The 17,664-nt window shown below is 43.2% G+C and overlaps 1 protein-coding gene across 3 annotated transcripts; it reads right to left on the bottom strand.

The window, feature by feature from the left end:
• Positions 1-1,755: 1,755 nt before the first annotated feature.
• Positions 1,756-16,956, bottom strand: rassf8b (Ras association domain family member 8b). Of its 3 annotated transcripts, none has more exons than XM_040174351.2 (9): positions 16,446-16,956; positions 10,096-10,264; positions 8,175-8,525; positions 7,845-8,044; positions 7,528-7,731; positions 7,365-7,439; positions 7,063-7,185; positions 6,208-6,334; positions 1,756-5,648 (listed from the first exon to the last, which is right to left on the bottom strand). In XM_040174351.2, exons 2-9 carry the CDS (start codon positions 10,205-10,207, stop codon positions 5,533-5,535), a joined length of 1,308 nt encoding a protein of 435 aa, XP_040030285.2. In that variant the 5' UTR covers positions 10,208-10,264; positions 16,446-16,956; the 3' UTR covers positions 1,756-5,532. The 3 variants fall into 3 exon arrangements, with proteins under 3 accessions (XP_040030285.2, XP_040030286.2, XP_077957993.1); XM_040174352.2 differs by having other exon boundaries at positions 1,756-5,645; XM_078101867.1 differs by lacking the exon at positions 16,446-16,956 and adding an exon at positions 15,784-15,969.
• Between the last annotated feature and the right edge of the window lie 708 nt (positions 16,957-17,664).

The following is a 17,664-nucleotide window of genomic DNA, read 5'->3' as shown; positions in this document are numbered from 1 at the left end:
CACTGATATCCAAAAAAGAGATTTTAAACTGAATAGCAATGCAGTGTTCAGTGTAATGGCTCCAGGCTTGGCGGTTACCTGCATGCTGTCAACTGCTGTCACCTACATGGGAATTTTATTCCCTAACGAGACACTCTAATATATCACTAAAAGTGAGAGCTGCTTAAAGGAACACTATTAGACTTAGACACTGCTCCTTATAAACAACAGCAGACAATGATGGCTACAAAAAAAACAAAAAAAAACTTGTTGGATGAATTTAACAGCATTTAAGGCTTCAAATCAAAAGTATCGTCTGGTGTGAGAGGGTCACAGATGTAATAAGAGCCCCTCTGACCCAGCTGTTGAGCTCCATTAAAGTATTAAATCAGAAATACACCAGGGAGAAAACTGGTCAGATAAATCCTCCAACTATCAAAAGTTCAAAATCAATCAGAAGTCGGTTGCTGTTTGGAGAAAACTTTCATTCCATTCGACGTTGGCAGCCGTCCGTCTCTGGAACACAAAGCTGACCAGCCGGAGAGCCGGGAGCGAATCTGACAAGACACTCGACTCCTGGAGTGCTGGTGAAGAGGCTGCGGAGACGCTCCTTCCTGCAATTCAGACACATATTAAATATTAAGTTGTTTTTATCCTTCGCAGATTTAGAGAAGGTCATCCGTGCTTTTATCTCGTCTCGTTTAGACGACTGCAAAAGTCGTGCTCACGTCTCCGGCCTCTTCAGGTCGCGGCGGCAGCTTTGCTTGTGCTCTTGTCTTTTTTTTTCTTCCCCATAACCAAAGACCCCGAAAAAAAAAAGCCACGGTGGAGGATGAGTTTCCATAATACAGCCTGATATAATCATTGGGTGAAATTGTTCCAAGTACTTTTGGGGGTCTTGGGGGAGATACAATAGTGGGAGGCTTTCAGTAAACACACTTTAAATGTGTTTCTACGATTCCTCCATGTTGAAGAGGAAATAGAAGCAATAATTCCCAGTGGCTTGTAAAGAATTTGGTTGGTGGCTTTTGTTTTACCCTCCAAACCAAAGAAGCAATAACTGGATGGACTGTATGTTATATATTTCCTTCCGCACTGCAAGAACAATACGTTTTCTTTTCATGTTCTCAATGCAAACTGGTGAGTAGTGAGAAGATATATTTGCTTGAGAGCTGGAGTTCTTTAGCACAAGATCATGCCATTATATTCATGTTAAAGACCCCTTCACATGGCTCGTGTTTTAAAACAAGTGTGAACACTACAATTCAATGAGATCATGACTTATTTCCCCAAACATCTTTGGGACTTTGTTTCCTGAAATGATCAGGAATCAGGAATCAGGAAACATTTATTAGCCAAAATATGTCAAACATACAAGGAATTTGTCTTGGCGGTTAGTGCGCGACAGTAGACAGACAAGACAACAGTGCACAAGTAATAAAATAAAGTGGAATGAAATACTAATGCAATGGGTTAGTAGAATAAGGCTAAGGCTATGGGTTAGTATAAAACATTAGAGATTAGAGATGTTGAAGTGCTAAAGCTGTCATCATCACACCAGCAGACTGCATCATTTGTATGGAAACGAATGCTTGAAAGGCATAGCAACCGTAACCACAGTCAAATGTGGTAGAGCAGATTTTGTGACAAAAGACCTTTATTATTTTTTTAATTAGTCAAAACTGGTAGTTTTGGGCTCAACAGAGATGTTTTGCAGATGTTTTGCGATGTTAACCCTGTGCATTTCATGAGAAGTAGAAATCACACAAAATACAGTTTTCAGCTTTGTATATCGGTTTATTCATTTCTGGCATGTTTTTAAATATATTGCATTCATTTATTTTTATATTTTAGATGATTTTTTAAATGTGTGGCTTAATGACAACCCAAAAAACAAAACATGTTAAATTCTCAAAGTTAAAAACATCAAGTCAGTTTAACTTGCCAGTTAAAACAAATTAGAACATTTTCAGTATACAATAATTTGTCTACACAATGAGTCAATATACAGTTAGTCCACCACAGTTCATCTAAATCATTCATGATAAAGTTAACCCCAGTTCTTCTCTAGTTCTTCTCTAATTTTACTTTGCAAATCAAAGACCGTTTTGCAAAAATAATGTTGCACATCTCTCAGAAGCAAATCATTATCTCTTTTGCGTCTGACGTGTGGGATCTAGGAGCCGCGGCTACATAGTAAATTTGTCAAACAGATGCTCAAGTCCCCACGAGAGCGAAAACACAATTGAACTTGTCAAATGGCTCGAGACGTAAACAGCATTCACCCGTGATTACTTTCTGCCCATTCTTGTCTGTGCCTTGAGATATCCCTGAGCCGCTGCATTTCTACTTCAGCTTTCCAAGCCGCTCGATGGCCGTTTCCACAATGGCTCCATCACCTCATTTGTTTTGGCTCCATTACTGAGAAGCACCAGTGACGGCACAATAAAAAGCACCCATTAGCAATTTCTGTAAACGTCATGTTTCAATGCAACGTGGTTATCTATTACATCCAAAGATGGCATCTTTGCCAGAATTACATCAGATTGAAAGACGGTAATGTGCAGGTTTTACTGTTCTTCTGCTCGTGGCTGTACGCTCTTTGCCAGAGTTCAAATCTCATTCAGTGTTAATGCCAGCAACAAGGGACACAACAAAACCAAACAATAAAATTCTCTGACAAATTGTTGGTTCCCTGAAAGCCAGTAATTGGGAGCCCGAATAAACCGATCACACATTATTGCATGCATGCAGAGCTGCCTACTGAGCGACAGCTTTAAGATCTAACCTCTAGAGCATTCTGCATATTTCAGACTTCTATCCGCGTTTTTTTTTTTTTTTTTAAGTCCGTAGACTGCTGTGATATGTAGACATTATTTACATTTCTTTTTTCCCCGCCGGTAAGGCATGCCATTATCCAAGAGCCTCCAGTCAAACACCACTTAATTTAGTTTCAGTTTCTGTGTCACAGCTGAGCTTGTTGTCATGACGATGATGCTGCATACTGAGGGGGGAGGCGCGAGAAAAACTTTAGTAAATATCTGAGAATACTTTTTCCAGCCGTGACGTGAATTTGCAGAGCAAACAACGAAGATTCGTCCCACCGGAGGGGAGAATTCACTTTGTTATCGCTCACAGCACAAATACAAGTTTCTTCCTGTGGGCTCAAGTCAGGATCAATAAGATATCGAGCTGGTGAAATGATTTCAAAGCTTGTGGTTGTGTTTCACGCTTGGTAAACCTGTGAAAAACTCGAGAAAATTACAGTTGGTAAAAGGATTTGTAGATTTTGAAGAACAAAAGTGAGTGGTTGAGGAAGTAACTTACTTCAAAAAGGAGAATCACTTGAGTGTATATCAAAAGTACTCCTTATATCATACAAATGAACAAACATCACTTTAATGTTGCCGCTGGTTAAGGTGGAGCTAATTTGAAAATATTGATAGTATTCGGTAGCTTAGCCCACACTAATACATCATAACGTATGGGTTGATGATGTGTTGTTCATAAGGAAGGTAACTTGTGAAACTTTGAAACTTGTGCACAATGTACATGAAAGATACGACTGCACAAACTCTGGAACAGGAGAACCGCTTTTGAATATCTGAGCACAGACTCCAATTGATAAAGCTGCGTGTGAAACTCAGTGCTCTAAATTCCCACACTGTTTCAGACCCCAAAGTTGCACAAGCACACCCATATGTAAGTTAAATGTATGCATTTTAACCTTGTTCTTACAGCGCAAAGCAGGACCGTTAGGCATTTGTTTCCTGTTCTATTGATATTGTTCCATGTTTTATTGATATAATTTCAAAAAAGATTTTTAGACAGTCTCACTTAGGAGAATTCACAGGTTTGACAGACAACCACATACATTAAAGCGGTTTCAAGTTCAAAAGCTTATGGACCCTCATTTCAACCCGCACATTCCTACGCAGTTTGTGTGACTTTCATCGCAGAAATCGTCTGAGAAATCTCCTTTCATTCTGCGTTAATGTTATTCTCAACATTTAATTGGAAATGGGTGATACAACATACACCAGACTTTTGTGTAATTCTCTTTTTTTTTAAAGTGTTTTAGAAAAAAAGTTCCGTCGACTTCTTTTAATCGAGTGGACACAAGACAAAGAGCTCAACCATCTGTCATAGCAAACTATGACTCCATAAAGCATGACCACTATTTGACGCGTTAGTACATAAGTTGCATTCACGTAAAAAAGTACATTCATCTAACTATTAGTTTTTCACACTGGCTTTGGTTCATAAGAGACATCTTTAGTTCATTATAAAAAATGTGACGGAACAAAAGACTGCAGTATGTGGGTGGAATACTGTTTTGTGAAGTATGTGTTTGTGTTTGATGTATCCAGGGAAATATGTCCAACAACCCAAGTGGCACTTCAGAATACACACTATTTGGCTAAAGTGCGGAAGCGTTGAAACAAAGACAATATGCAGTCACGTTTGACCCATGACAATGAATAGAGACAGATACCAGACCTCAGGCTGCTTCCACACAGTTAACTTTCACACCTGTGGATAATGTATGTTTTGTCGCCACCTGGTGGTCAAACTGGGTATAAAGTCATCAATAAACTTTCCAAGCTGGATTTACACTTAGGGCTCAAAAGGCCGCCACCATCACTCATGCGCGTCACTTCTTTCATGTTTCTGAGCTTCTGGACAAAGTGCTGACGTGAAACTAAGGAGAATAATAGCTCTGCACTAAAAACATAAAACTGAAAACTGACATAAAACTGAACCCGAAATGTTGGATAGTTAAAGATTGTTCCTCCATTATCGTCTATCATTTATTTTATATGTCCGGCAAACAATTTTCCATTTTGGGCAAATGTAAGAAATATGAAGCAAATGCATTTCTATTTTAAACCAATACAAAATAAAATAAAAAACGACTTATGTGAAAGAAAAAGCCACTTTTTCACTGACATCAGTTACCATGATTACGTACCACCTAAATTGGTGCCAAGCATTTTATCAAATTGATATGGCGCATAGTTTAGAAGCTACCTTTTAACATTATTGACGTCTGGTTTTAAAACCAGTAAGGCAATCAGATATGGCTAAGGTCGTAGCGCAGGTGTGGCGTTTACGCATGCTCGTGCATGGATTGCGTTTGTAAACGTCCAAACTTTGCATCCTCTTATTTATAATTCACAACACGCACAAAGAAAAGTGTATCTATTATGCTGAAGCCTCCTCAATAACTATAACAATAACCTGGCTTCAAGCTTTAAGAGGATTCTTCACCCAGTTACTGAAGTACAGGGGGTTTAAATGTTAGTTTGCAAATGGATTTTGACATCAGTTGGATTCTCAGTCCTCGGGAAATGGAAGGCGAGACCGAGCAAGAAAGATGCGAAACAGATGGGAGAACTGTTTGTTTTTTTGTGTGATACCTCACTCATCCCCCCACACATTGTTTCAGTGCCTTGCTCGACGGCATTTCAGCAGTTTGGGGAGCCTTCCGGCCCCCCGATACCACCAGGCCGACCCTGCTGCTCAGATAATGTCTCCCGCACGGTTTGGGGCTCAAACGTAGATGCCTTCAGGGTTGAGGCTGGACTTCCCTGCGCTTTGAAGGGTGCGAAGGTTGCTGGGTAAAAGCCGAGAAGAGCCGTGTCTTTTCAGAGAACCGGAGTCTACTTCTGTGGCAAGCATCAAAACAAAAACAAGGAACACAAAATCATTACATTCTTGATATTTTGGACAATGATGAAAGCTCCTAGGCTTCTTGTAGATCATTTTTAGTCAATGTGTGCAAATGTGTTCTATTAATACATTTAATAAAACAAAACATTTTCCTGGGGATTTCGCTGTTTAGAATGAAAGCAGGGATTTTCCTTTTGAAAAACGGCGAAACTCTTTCAGGGCTGCCAGTGATTTGGTCCATGTAATGGGGTTACAGACTTAAGCTATTCACAACAGTCTTGCCTCAGCAGCTCAAGTCTACAGTCCAGCGTGTCCTTCTCAGGATGACCACCAGGTGGCACTGTTTACATTCACACGTGAGGACAGTGCATGAAAAACACTTCAGTCAAAATTAGGTTAGCTATGAGATTTAACTTTATTAAAAGGTGACTGTAATGTGGCAATGGTCTGTGTGTGTGTGTGTGTGTGTGTGTGTGTGTGTGTGTGTGTGTGTGTGTGTGTGTGTGTGTGTGTGTGTGTGTGTGTGTGTGTGTGTGTGTGTGTGTGTATACGTGCCATTGTTGTTATCTCCTGCAGGTTGAGCCGGCAGCACAGTGACCTTGGTGCCTGTCTGCTGAATGAACTGCTGCAGGTTGACCTGTCGCAGCTCTTTAGTCAGTTGTTCCAGCTCCTGCTCCTTCTCCTGTGAGGGAAAAACACCCAACAGGAAATCGAAATTAAGGCAATGCCACGGCTAATAAATGATACACTCAAGGTGCATTCAAATGAATACGTACAAATGAACTCCGCCCTTGTACCCAATCCGGATATACTTTCTGCACTCACTTAACTACATCCATGCATTTGTTTTTCAACTGAGGTGGATTTATTATGTGAAAATCAATAACGGATCCCACTGTGCTAAGGATCAGTCCAAAAGTCATAACCCAGTTGAGACAGCAAAAGAGGAAAGTTCTGTCCAAGATGCTTACTTAAGTTGAGGCGAGGGATTGTGTACTTATACAGGCCCCTCTCTAATCAGACAGAGAATGCCGTAATACCCTCCTTCCCTTCCCTTTCTCATTACCTCATGCTTCCCACACCCCACTGGACCTCGCCTGTACATAAGAGCACAGCCCTTCATACAGGGATGCCCGCCGCCATGGATCCAAATGCACATCCCCGCCAGCCAGAGATTAAACTCCCCTTCACTGCCCACAGCTTAAACAAGCTTAGATTGCTATGGTTCCACCCGTGCGCAGAGGACTGCATTTTCCCACACTCCCAATTTTAAAAAAAAGAAGCTATCTTTAAAAGCGTTTTGTAGTGTAGTGTATTCAGAGCTGGCACGGGTGCTTTAAATTCCTCACAATTCTCAGGCCTCGGTGTCAAAAAACTCAAATGAAAAACGTAAATAGACTCTGAGCTGACCTGTAATCTGCTGCTCGATTGGCCAAGTGAGTGTTCCAACGCCCTGCAGCTGCTTTCCAGCCGGGCTGTGTGTTGGCTCTGCGTTTCAAGCTCTGCCCTCACCTTCTCCAGCTGGGCCTGCACCTGGAACCCCGGGTGGCAAGTTAGGGAGAGAAGGCTAGAGCTCATCATGCGTTGTTTTTTTAATGGGCAGACGTGACAGTGGAGATGTAGGAGGGCTCTTTCATGTGGTTAACACTGCACATTTTTTTCTTCCTTTGCTGCAAAAAAACAATGCAATGCCAAAATAGGCCAGATCTTACCTCCTCCTCGTTGGCCCTCTGGTTGAGCTCGGCCTCCTGCTGCAGCTGCTCCTGCTCCAGGCCTCCCTCCATGCGCTACGGAACACGGCAGATATTCAAAATCGGAATAGCAGAAAAAAGTGATTCCACTTTAAATGCCTGTTCATAAGACCGAGCAGCTCACCTGTATGTGTGCCAGGTACTCTGAGAGCTTAACTTCGCAATCGCGCACGCGGCCCTGCAGCTCCGCTAGCTGCTGCCGGAGGAGCCGCTCGCTCTCGCACTCAATCTGCAGCTCGTTCTGCCAGAACTCCTCCTCCTCCATCTCGGCATCGTTCCTCCTCACCTGCTGCTCCAAATGCAGCAGCTCCTCCTCCAAGTTTCCTCCCTGGAAAGAGAGAAATGCCCACCAAAAGAAAAAAATCTGAAAACCGCCGGAGCCCAGTCTGTCTTCATGTTTACGTGAATGCAATAGAACTTTGCAGCTGAGGTTTAACCCACTTCATCCGCGGCGGCCTCCTCCCAGTCTTGCAGCTCGCCCTCGCAGCCCAGCAGACGGCTCTCCAGGGCCTGGAGTTTGTCTCGCTGCAGCTGCACCAACCGGCTCAGCTCTCTGGCCGGACTCCCAGGGACAGATCCTGCTCCAACACCTCCAACCCTGCTCAGGCTCAGACTCACACCCCGCTGCTGGGAGTGTTTGGCTGGAAGGATATTCCATTTTGGAAGAGAAAGAGAAGGAAAGAGGAGCAGGAGGACAGTGAAGCTAGGACTTTGGCTCGAACTTCTACTGACGACAGCTCAAATAAACTGAACACACCGAAAACACGGTACCTTCGGCGTCTCTGCTTTTCCCAAATATGTCCCGCAGACCCTTGGCCCCGCCGGTGAAGGTCAGAGACTTGCGCTTGGGTTCCCTTCGTTTGAGCGAGCGCTCTGTCCCTGACGGGCGGAGCTTGGCCAGAGGCGGCAGGCTCTGGCGGTAGAAGCCCCGCTCCGGGACGCGAGCCAGCCCGTCGGAGGCGGGCCTCTCGCTGACGGACGGGCCGGTCCGCTGGAGGATGAGCTGGACGTCGCAGGCATATTGACCCCACTTGTTGAGGGACACCACGGGGTTCTCTTGCGGTGCCAGGTGACGTTCTGTCTCACGCCATTTCTCGATCAAAGTGTACCTGCCGGTGCGTCCTGGGACCAAAAAAAAAAGACAATTGACGGCATGCGGCGCTTACAAAAATGTAATGACTAAGTAAAGGATACAAATACATTTACCATTACCATGGCTTCTACAGGACACAGAATATAGTCATTGTTCAAAGTCCAATTGTTTTAAGTTACATGTTACAGATGATGTCATAAAGCTACATCCACTCATCTCAATTTAGCATAATTTTAAACCAAAACTAGAGGATGGCTGTGTTGTTGTTTTTTTATTAGTTTTCTTTTAAACACTTAAAGTTAAACACTTTGTTAGTTGGTCTTGCTTACTCTCGTCTGAAGTCTTATTGACCCGCCGAGTCCCCAAAGACCGATTCTCGGCCCCTCATGAACTCATGAATCACAAACAAGTCACTCTCTCGGTGCAGCCTACACCCAGATTTTTGGCCTGTAAAGTACGTTGTATAATTGAATGGCTTGATACTTTGAGAATGCTGTCAGGGTTTTTCATGGCACGCTTTAAAACATTAAGTTTGAAGTGCATTGTGAGAAAGAGGAAAGAAAGAACTAATTCAACTCTTTCACAACTCTCTTCCAACCTTGCGCCACATTGGTAATTTCAAAGAACTTCACACGCATGTTTAGTAAAAGAACTCAACAGTAGCAACATTCAATTCAACAAAGAGTGATAGTGTTGGGAAAAGTTTTTTTTCAATGGTTCACGGCTTTGTGTGTGTGTGTGTGTGTGTCTGTGTGTGTTACATTCTTGTCTGTGCAAATACAGATAAGACTAAAAACACTGCCATCCCCTCACCCTCGTCTCACACAGTGAGGGTCCTTGTAAAAGAGGCGCATTCATCACCACTGCCATTCAAATCAAAGTGTCCTGGTCTGCACAAAAGACTCAGAGAACACAAAGGACAGTGAACGCCATAACTTCTGCTACACTGGCACCATGAAAGACGGGTTGTAGCTCAGAGAAAAAGTTGAATTTGAGGGTGAAGGTGAAATCCCTGAAATTGTTTCATTTGGGGGGGTTTTCAAAACAGCCCAGATGTTGCAATTTGATGAAATCATATTATGTGTCTCGCCTTTGCGACTATGAACACAAGACAATCCATGCAATTAGTAGCATCGAGAGAGCGTGGCAAATTATTTCTCTGCAATTGCACAGCACGTAAATAGACCAGAGTCTGCAGCATGACTCATCTCGTTTTTGTGCAGCCCATTTATGGTGAAAATTTCTTTGAGCCCTCTAGTCACTTTTCATTTTACTGTAATTTATCATCTCCAGCACGTCTAACAAACTGCCCGGCCGATATCGGACAGAACACACAGAACAAATAAAAATCCCTATTAGGATTTATGTGGAGCTAAATACAATTTACACCACCTAATTTTAAGTTTGAGACAAATGGAGTAGATTTATTTTCACTGGGTTAAATCCACTCTTCTGGTCAATGGTCAATGTCATGTTATTAGTTTTTATCAGATAGTCAATGATATTTCACATCTACAGCTTATATTCGTGTGTCATCTGGTCTTTTTTGAGCATCCATCTGCTGTGAACACCAGGTGGGCACATCCATTCAAATCTTACCAATGGCTTGCGCCAAAGCAATGACTACTTCCTGGCATGTGGTGAATTCTGTGACGCCGCACACGATGCGCTGCACTCCGTCCACCCAAACTTTCAGCTCCATGACCTTCATCCAGAGGCCCTCATTCCTCCACACCACAAGGGGGTGTTACTGTTGTACTGTGCATCCCTAAAAGGGGAAAGAAAAACAAACAAAAGTGGCATGAAGTTTGTTTTTCTGCTAAACAGTTAAACGGCACGCAATTGAGTTGCCATGAAAAGGAAAATGATTGTCGTTCAACAATTCATTTTGTATTAAAGTTTGGTAAAAAAAATCCCAAAGGAAATAAAGGCAATAACACAGTACAATACCTCTAGCCTTATTTAGCCTTTGTCAATTCCTAAACGTCCCGGTATGACTTTACAACCCCTAGACAGCCCACTTACTACAATACAGATGGAACAAGCTAGTTCCACACAAAAATATCACATAGTGAACTGACACCAGCCTCCTGTAAACGAACAACACTTGTTTTTCGTTTTCCTGTAATGCTGATGAATTGCTACGAGAACACACTTGTGGTGCAGTGATTGTGACCGTCTACGGGCCCCGTCCAATATATTTTTTCATTTGCTGGTGTCGGGGCAGAAAAGCTCACAGCAGCTGCATGCACGCAGAATGAGAGCCATTTTAAACTGCTGACACAAGCGCCTCAGCAGCGAGGAAGTCATTACGAACCTGGCAAGGCCACGACGACAACGGGGCCAGTGCAACGGAGCAGTGAAGGAGCTGCAGCCTAATGCTCAAACCATTGCAACCCTACTGGGCCGGAGCCGTCTTTTTCTTCCCGAATGGACCATCAGTTCAGCTGCGATCCTTGACTTCCACGTCGCTCGGGGCCTCCCCTTAACAAGTTAGGGGCCTTCCATCTTCATCACAGCTGGAATGGGACCCCAATCCCTCCTGCAATTTAACTAGCGCCCCCCCTCGGGGGGCTTTTTCTACCGAGGCTGCATTACGTTGCTCGCTCCTCTGCACTGGAGGCATCTGGTAAGGGCAAGGCCAACCTCTGGTGGGGAACGCGATGATTTGTAACTGCAGCGAGCCCCCCGCAAACTGCATCTGAACCCAGATGCACGTAAATTAAACTATACCCGTGAATAGAGCTCAGCTGAACGGTTGAGGAAGGGGTGCTGGGGGTTTAAAGAATAGAAGAGGGAATAAAGGTGAAACAAGTAATTGGAAAATAATACAAAGAAGACAGTTTAAGGGAAGAAACTAGGGATGAAAAAAGAGACAAAAACTATATTCATTTTGGTGTTGGATCTGGCAGAAAGGAAACACGTCCCCTTTATTAAAATCAAGTGAAACCATTTCCGATCTGAATTCACTCTTCATTTGGAAAGTTTGACTCAACGCAAAACAGACTTGTTGCAATAACAAAAGCCCTCTGACATGTTTTCATAACGCAGCCCAACAGATGAGGCGACGAGGCTTTTAAAACGGTCACGGCTGCGGTTGAAATGTTGTGATGCAACGCTCATTCGATGACTGTTGGTATTGAAATCTCACCAGGAAGAAGAGCCAGCGTTGACACAAGCTTGTAAATCGGCTGCCTCCCTCTATGTCTCTCACATATGCATACTTTCTCTCTCACACACACACACACACACACACACTCGGTATGTGCACATCTGTGTGCAAAGTCGTACTGAAGTCATTCACTCTTCTATGATACATCATCATCAACCCTTTAGAAAAACAGACAGAAAATTAAACTGGAGCAAAGTCAAATTTCACGTCCTGCAAGTCTAATCGAGTCAGCTAAGAGAGACTTTAATATGCAAATGCTCTTATGAAAGGCATAATAATATTACTATGAAAAAATATAAAAAAAGAGACACACAGTATAGCCGGGCAGGTTGCCAAATATGGACACCTTGGAGTGTATTTTCAGGTCTATAAGTCACCTTTTCCAAGGTAACCGTTATATTTAATCAACTTAATGCAGATCCTTAGAGGCACCTCTTGGCTACGCCAGTGCCGACACAACAAATATGAAATATGATCAGAGCTGGAAGACAAACTTATTACACTAACACACTTTAGTCCTTGACTTACATGCTCCCAATGGCCCTCTGACACAAATATCCCGACATATGCTGGTACCTTGGAGAAACAGCAGCACACCGTCTACAGCAGCCAGCAGCTGTGCATAAGCAGATGTTCACATTTCAAACTACAGGTTTTTATACTTTCATTCCCGATGATAAAACTGCATTTTATAAATCCCTCAATAGCAAACTTCACAGGGACCCACACCAAGTCTTGTTCCAGTATACAGGATATTAAAGCTGTAAACTGACAGTGAGGTTATGTCAATTTCAAGCCACTTCTTTGCACAACAGCATCAACCCTGCAGTCTTCTAAAACAAGCTTCAATAATAACTTCCAACGCTTTAATCGTTAAAAGCCGTTGCTGCGATGTTGTTCAGAATTCATCATGCTATTTACGCACTTTTTTTTTTGCTGGTTACGCCTTTGATCTAAATCGCACTCACTTCGGAGCCGCCCGCTGCAGAGAGGGAATAAACAAATCACACATGCTGCATTGCGAGTGTACACAAATTAGTACGCTCCGACATGTGGGGTTCTATTTCAGTTCAGTTCCTTGTAAATGTATAGCGTCCATATTTAGTCTCGGACTCAGCGACACATCTCCAGAGTGACTAACCTCCGACCCTGTGGGAAATTTCCTTTTCCATTAGTCACAGTTTAATAAATACAGATTATTCACGTTCCAACGGCACACTGAATCTTTTACATATTAGTCATCCATCTATAGAGAATCCAGCACATTCTAACAGAGTGACTTCAGGTTTAGGTCAAATTATCTGTATTCAGCTTATGTTTAGCCTTGAATTGTCAACAGTGTGAAACTGTGTATATTTTGGGGGAGGCGTTTTTTTTTTTTAGGTTTTGGACAACTGTTGCTGCTGCAACGTGGTTTCACCCACACAAAGATGACGGTCTCCTCTCTGCCCGACTGTTGAGCTAAACATAGCGGTGCCTTCAGTCAGCCTTCCCTTGAGATTCATTCTCAGGATGCCTCAAGAAGACAGATCTCTGGAGGGGCCTCGGCAGGTGAGTGCTTCCTATACGTCATTCTTCAAACATTTATTAAACGGATCAGCACAAAAATGCCATTTAAGTCCCCTTTAATATCTAAGATGAGCATTGGTGCAAAGATGTTATGACTGGAAGAACAAGAATAGCTTTTAATTTCACACCATCTACAGGTATTGGTTTAAAATACAATTACAAACTAAGGAGTTAATTCCCTGCCTTGATTTAGCCCATAGCTCCCTTAGTCCCTGACTTAATTACACTTTAATAAACCCATCGATCGAGTTTGAACCCTCAGACCCACGCTCATCTCACTAGTCTGCCAACGACGAGCAGAACACAAATTATGATTTCAGAGTGTCAATAGACAACATAACTATTACTAAGTGAATTGTGGTGATTTAACTATACTACTGTAGGAACAATGTACTTGAAGCGTGCAAACTTCTGACATACTAAGAAAACTTGTAAATGTATTAATGATGTTCAATTACTGAAATTTGTAATATGCAGAAATACGTTTTTATTTCAGTTAGTTTTAGACATTAATTAGTAAAGTTGTATCGAGAAGACGTGAAGTGAAGCGGTTCAACAACATCAATGATGCAATCGGGGACCAATTTTTGAAGCAACGAGGTTGAGGCAGCAGGAGGGGGTCCAATGAAACAAGTGGCGCACAGACAAAAGAGCATGCCATGCCACTGTGTGTGTGCGCGTGTGTGTGCGTGTGTGTGCGTGAGCCCACATGGCTAGCGGCATGACTGGATGCAAACAATCCCTCGCCATGGCGACACAGCTCCGGCTTTGTCCGAGGCCTTACACAGATGACTGGATTGATTGGAGGGCACGGTCAGGGAGCGCCGACCAAACAGTCGCTAACAATTAAGAAGCAACCCCTATTTTCCTGTCACTTCCTCTTTGTTCCCTCTGAATGTGGGCTGCAAGAAAATGTGGAGGTGGATGCTGCTACTACTTCAGCAGGGTTTCTCAAGCTCAGAAGGAAGTGGCCTGTTGCTGATGTAAAGTTTTAGAGATTGTCTGTTGGTGGAAATTAAGCAAGTTTCAACTGCAGCCGTCGTACAGTGTAGTTGATCTAAAAAGTGGGAAAATTCCTCTCTTACCTCATTTATTACGTTTTTTTTTAAATTCAAAACAAAATACTGTGCAAGTATATAATGCGTTATGAGTAAGGCCATGGATATTTTAGGCAAAGTAAATATGTTAGCAACAGCCATGCTAGCAGCTTGCTGAAGCCGAACATTGCTTTCTGGAAAATGCTAACAGCAGCATGCTAACTCTGCTATAATCAGACCCGATGTTAACTATGTCCACCTTTGGCTAACATTAGCTCAAAAGAACTATAGAAATGAACAAAAAGAAAAGTTTAGACTCAACATAAAAGAAATTATTGGATGGGTATTAACCAGATGATAGCGCTAAAAGATAAAAAGTATTTCATAATCAAACCTGAAGGAACGTGCAGTCTTTACAAAATGTCACGGCACGCCATCAGATATTTCCGTCTAACAAAGAGGACGAGCCACGTTGGCATCGGTAGCGCTACAACACAATATATGCTCATGTCAGCATGTATTTCAAACATTAAAGGGCTAATTAAATCAGGATTTGACCCGCGTCCTCAAACTAAATGTCCCTTTTCTCGATGGAGCGTGGCGGGGGCTCGGCGGCCCTCACGGCAAAATGTGCTCATGACTGTGATTTTGAGTTGGCACACAGCCTCGTAACATTCAACACTGTCTCATCTTTACAGTTTCTCCTCTATGTTCTTACTACATACACTGTTAGTCCACCCTGGAATCTGAAAAGACATAAAAACGACTCAAACGAGAAATTGCACCTTGCAACCTCCCATTTGTTTCCCATTCTGTGCTCTGCACGCTGCAGCTGCGTGCTACACTTTGCCATCAACTTGGTCAGCTGAGGAGAGCGAGGTGGCTGCAGGTTGAGCATGAAGCTGGAATGAGTTGAGTGGAAAGATTCGGGGAGGAATCGGACAGGGCAGCTTTCCATTCGGGAACCAACCGCCTCCGGATGGATACGGCGGAAGATTTTCTTGCGAAGAAACAGGCAGTTATTTATTTAAATGTTTCCCAAGTGCTTGGATCAATCCCCATATTGAAGTTGGGTAAACAAACTGCCCGCTTGCAGTCTCAAAAGTTAAATCTAATCAGCTTGGTGGAGACAATAAGCCTTTAACCCTGTACGACTGGGAGCTTAGCTGACATGGAGGTGGTGGGAGGGGGAAGTCTGGACTGGATTTGCACTGCAGTCTGTTAAACAACGGCATCTTACCTTAGGAGCACATGTTGGGCATGTTCACTAACTTAGCATTGGAAGAGTTTTCAAATGCACTTCTCTGTATTTTTCTTTTTTTACATTTTCTTGAGCAAAAGATGAATGAGAAATGAATAGTAGTTGCTGTAGTTGCTATTAGTTTGTATTTACATCTTTAAACATAGACAAAATCCTCACTGCGGGGGAAATATAACATAAGGCAGGAGGAGGATATGCCTCACCGACAAAAGTTGCAACAGTAGTTCAAGTAACATAAAACTTAATACCTTCCATCGCCCTGCACACAAGTGAAGAAACTGTTCCTTTGTCTTTTTTGTTGCACAACATTCCTTCCATGGACCCAATATCAATGAGTTTTGCCCTTGCTTCCATATCACATGTGTACTTCAAGGACTTCTCTAACTCTCTTACTGGTGCTGTATGACTCGGATGATAGAACTCTGAATAACGCCACTGCTGCTTATTGCCCAACTCTATTAAGAGATTCATCATTGCAGGGCTGAGCAGATCTACTCACACAGTGACCACTCACTCATTTCCTGCTGCCTCATGCATCAGTTATGTTACCATGTGTAACAACCATAATCACTCCCATTTAAGGACGTATTTTCGTGCAAAAGTATAAAGGCTGCACAATGGTCTGCCACGTTCGTATTGCAAAAGAGGATGAGGACAAACGCAAATAAATGTGACCCAGTTGCAAAACAAAGTTATGCAACTACAATTGCTCCGCGATTGCTCTGTTTTCCTGTCTTCAGAGTGAATAGATACCCACTGGACATTCACCGAGCCAGGATGTAACCGCGGTCGTTTAATAGCCCACAACCTCGTCTTATAAGCAGCCGATTTTTAAACGTTGCCTGGACTGACGCATTCAAGCTAGATCCACCGACCGCATTCAGTCCCGTGCAAATCCCCGACAGCATACCTGCATTCAGCATCGGATCCCCGCGTGCACGAGCATTTCAACTCCCCTGTTGTGCTGCAGCCTCAGTGTCTCTGGCTGTGATAACAAATAAATGAATAAAAACATTTAAAAATCAGCTACTTTCAAACGCTTGATCTGCGGGGAGATCCCGTTTATTCCGCGCTCGTCCGCGCCTGCGTTGGAGTCCGCGGCGCGCGCGCGTCCCCGCCTGTTCTCGCTGTGCGTGGATGTAAACACAACGTCCGGCCGGTTGTCCGGTATCCGACGCGAGGGGCTCCCCACATCCGCCGCTCCTCCTGCTGCCCCTGCCCCGCCACCAGTGAGGGGTAGAACCGCAGGGCGGGTTCGTTCAATTGCGTCGGAGCTGAGCTGGGACACCGCAAGGCATGACGTACCGGTTGAAGCCGCAACGCGACGCAAGCGGACCGCGGGACGAACGCGGCGTGCGGCCACGTGGGGGGAGCGGCGATTTTTAAAGGCGGTTTTCAGACATTGTATCCATGAAGAAACAAAATGTAGAAATATAAACGTGACTTTCCTGTATCTGTATTGTTTATGTCACGATCTTAGTTTGTTTTATTCATTTCTTTACGATTTGTGCAGTTCTATTTCTATTTTTTATGTTTTAAGTGTTGACTCAATGACTGCATTCACCCGTTGTGTTAGTTGACAAATCCATAACCTGCCCATTAATAAATGTTTCCAAACGTTAACAACTTATATATTTGAAAGGTCTATTCTCTGTGCTAAAGTGCTCACACTATAGTTGCACACTGAACCGTCATTGGCTATGTGACGTCACAAAACCCTGCCCCAACGTACACAGCAGGTGGACGTGAAAACAGACTTCTGGTGTCAGACTCTGCAAACATTCTCGTCATTCTGCACGGTCAAGCTCAAACACCCATCAAGGTAACAACTAGCAAAAAACAGGGCACTTTCTCTCAGTGTTTTTTGAAGACAAGAGTTTTGAATGAACGCTTATTATTCATTTATTAAGTATTTAAGTCAGTGTTCTGCTCCAGCGGATTTCAGTTCTCAGGGATTTAGAAATGTGTGTATATATATATATATATATATATATATTGGCATATGGGCATATATTGTATGTGTTGATGCTTCATGGCAAAAGCTATTGAGCTTCACTTCTCAGCATAATGCAGCCCTCCATTTCACCAGCCAGCCATTTGCGTTTAATGCATCTGTGATACGTTTGCCC

This window comes from Gasterosteus aculeatus, chromosome 4, assembly GCF_964276395.1.
Source record: "Gasterosteus aculeatus chromosome 4, fGasAcu3.hap1.1, whole genome shotgun sequence".
Classification (NCBI taxonomy): Eukaryota; Metazoa; Chordata; class Actinopteri; order Perciformes; family Gasterosteidae; genus Gasterosteus; species Gasterosteus aculeatus.
This window is presented reverse-complemented; position numbering and strand designations above follow the sequence as displayed.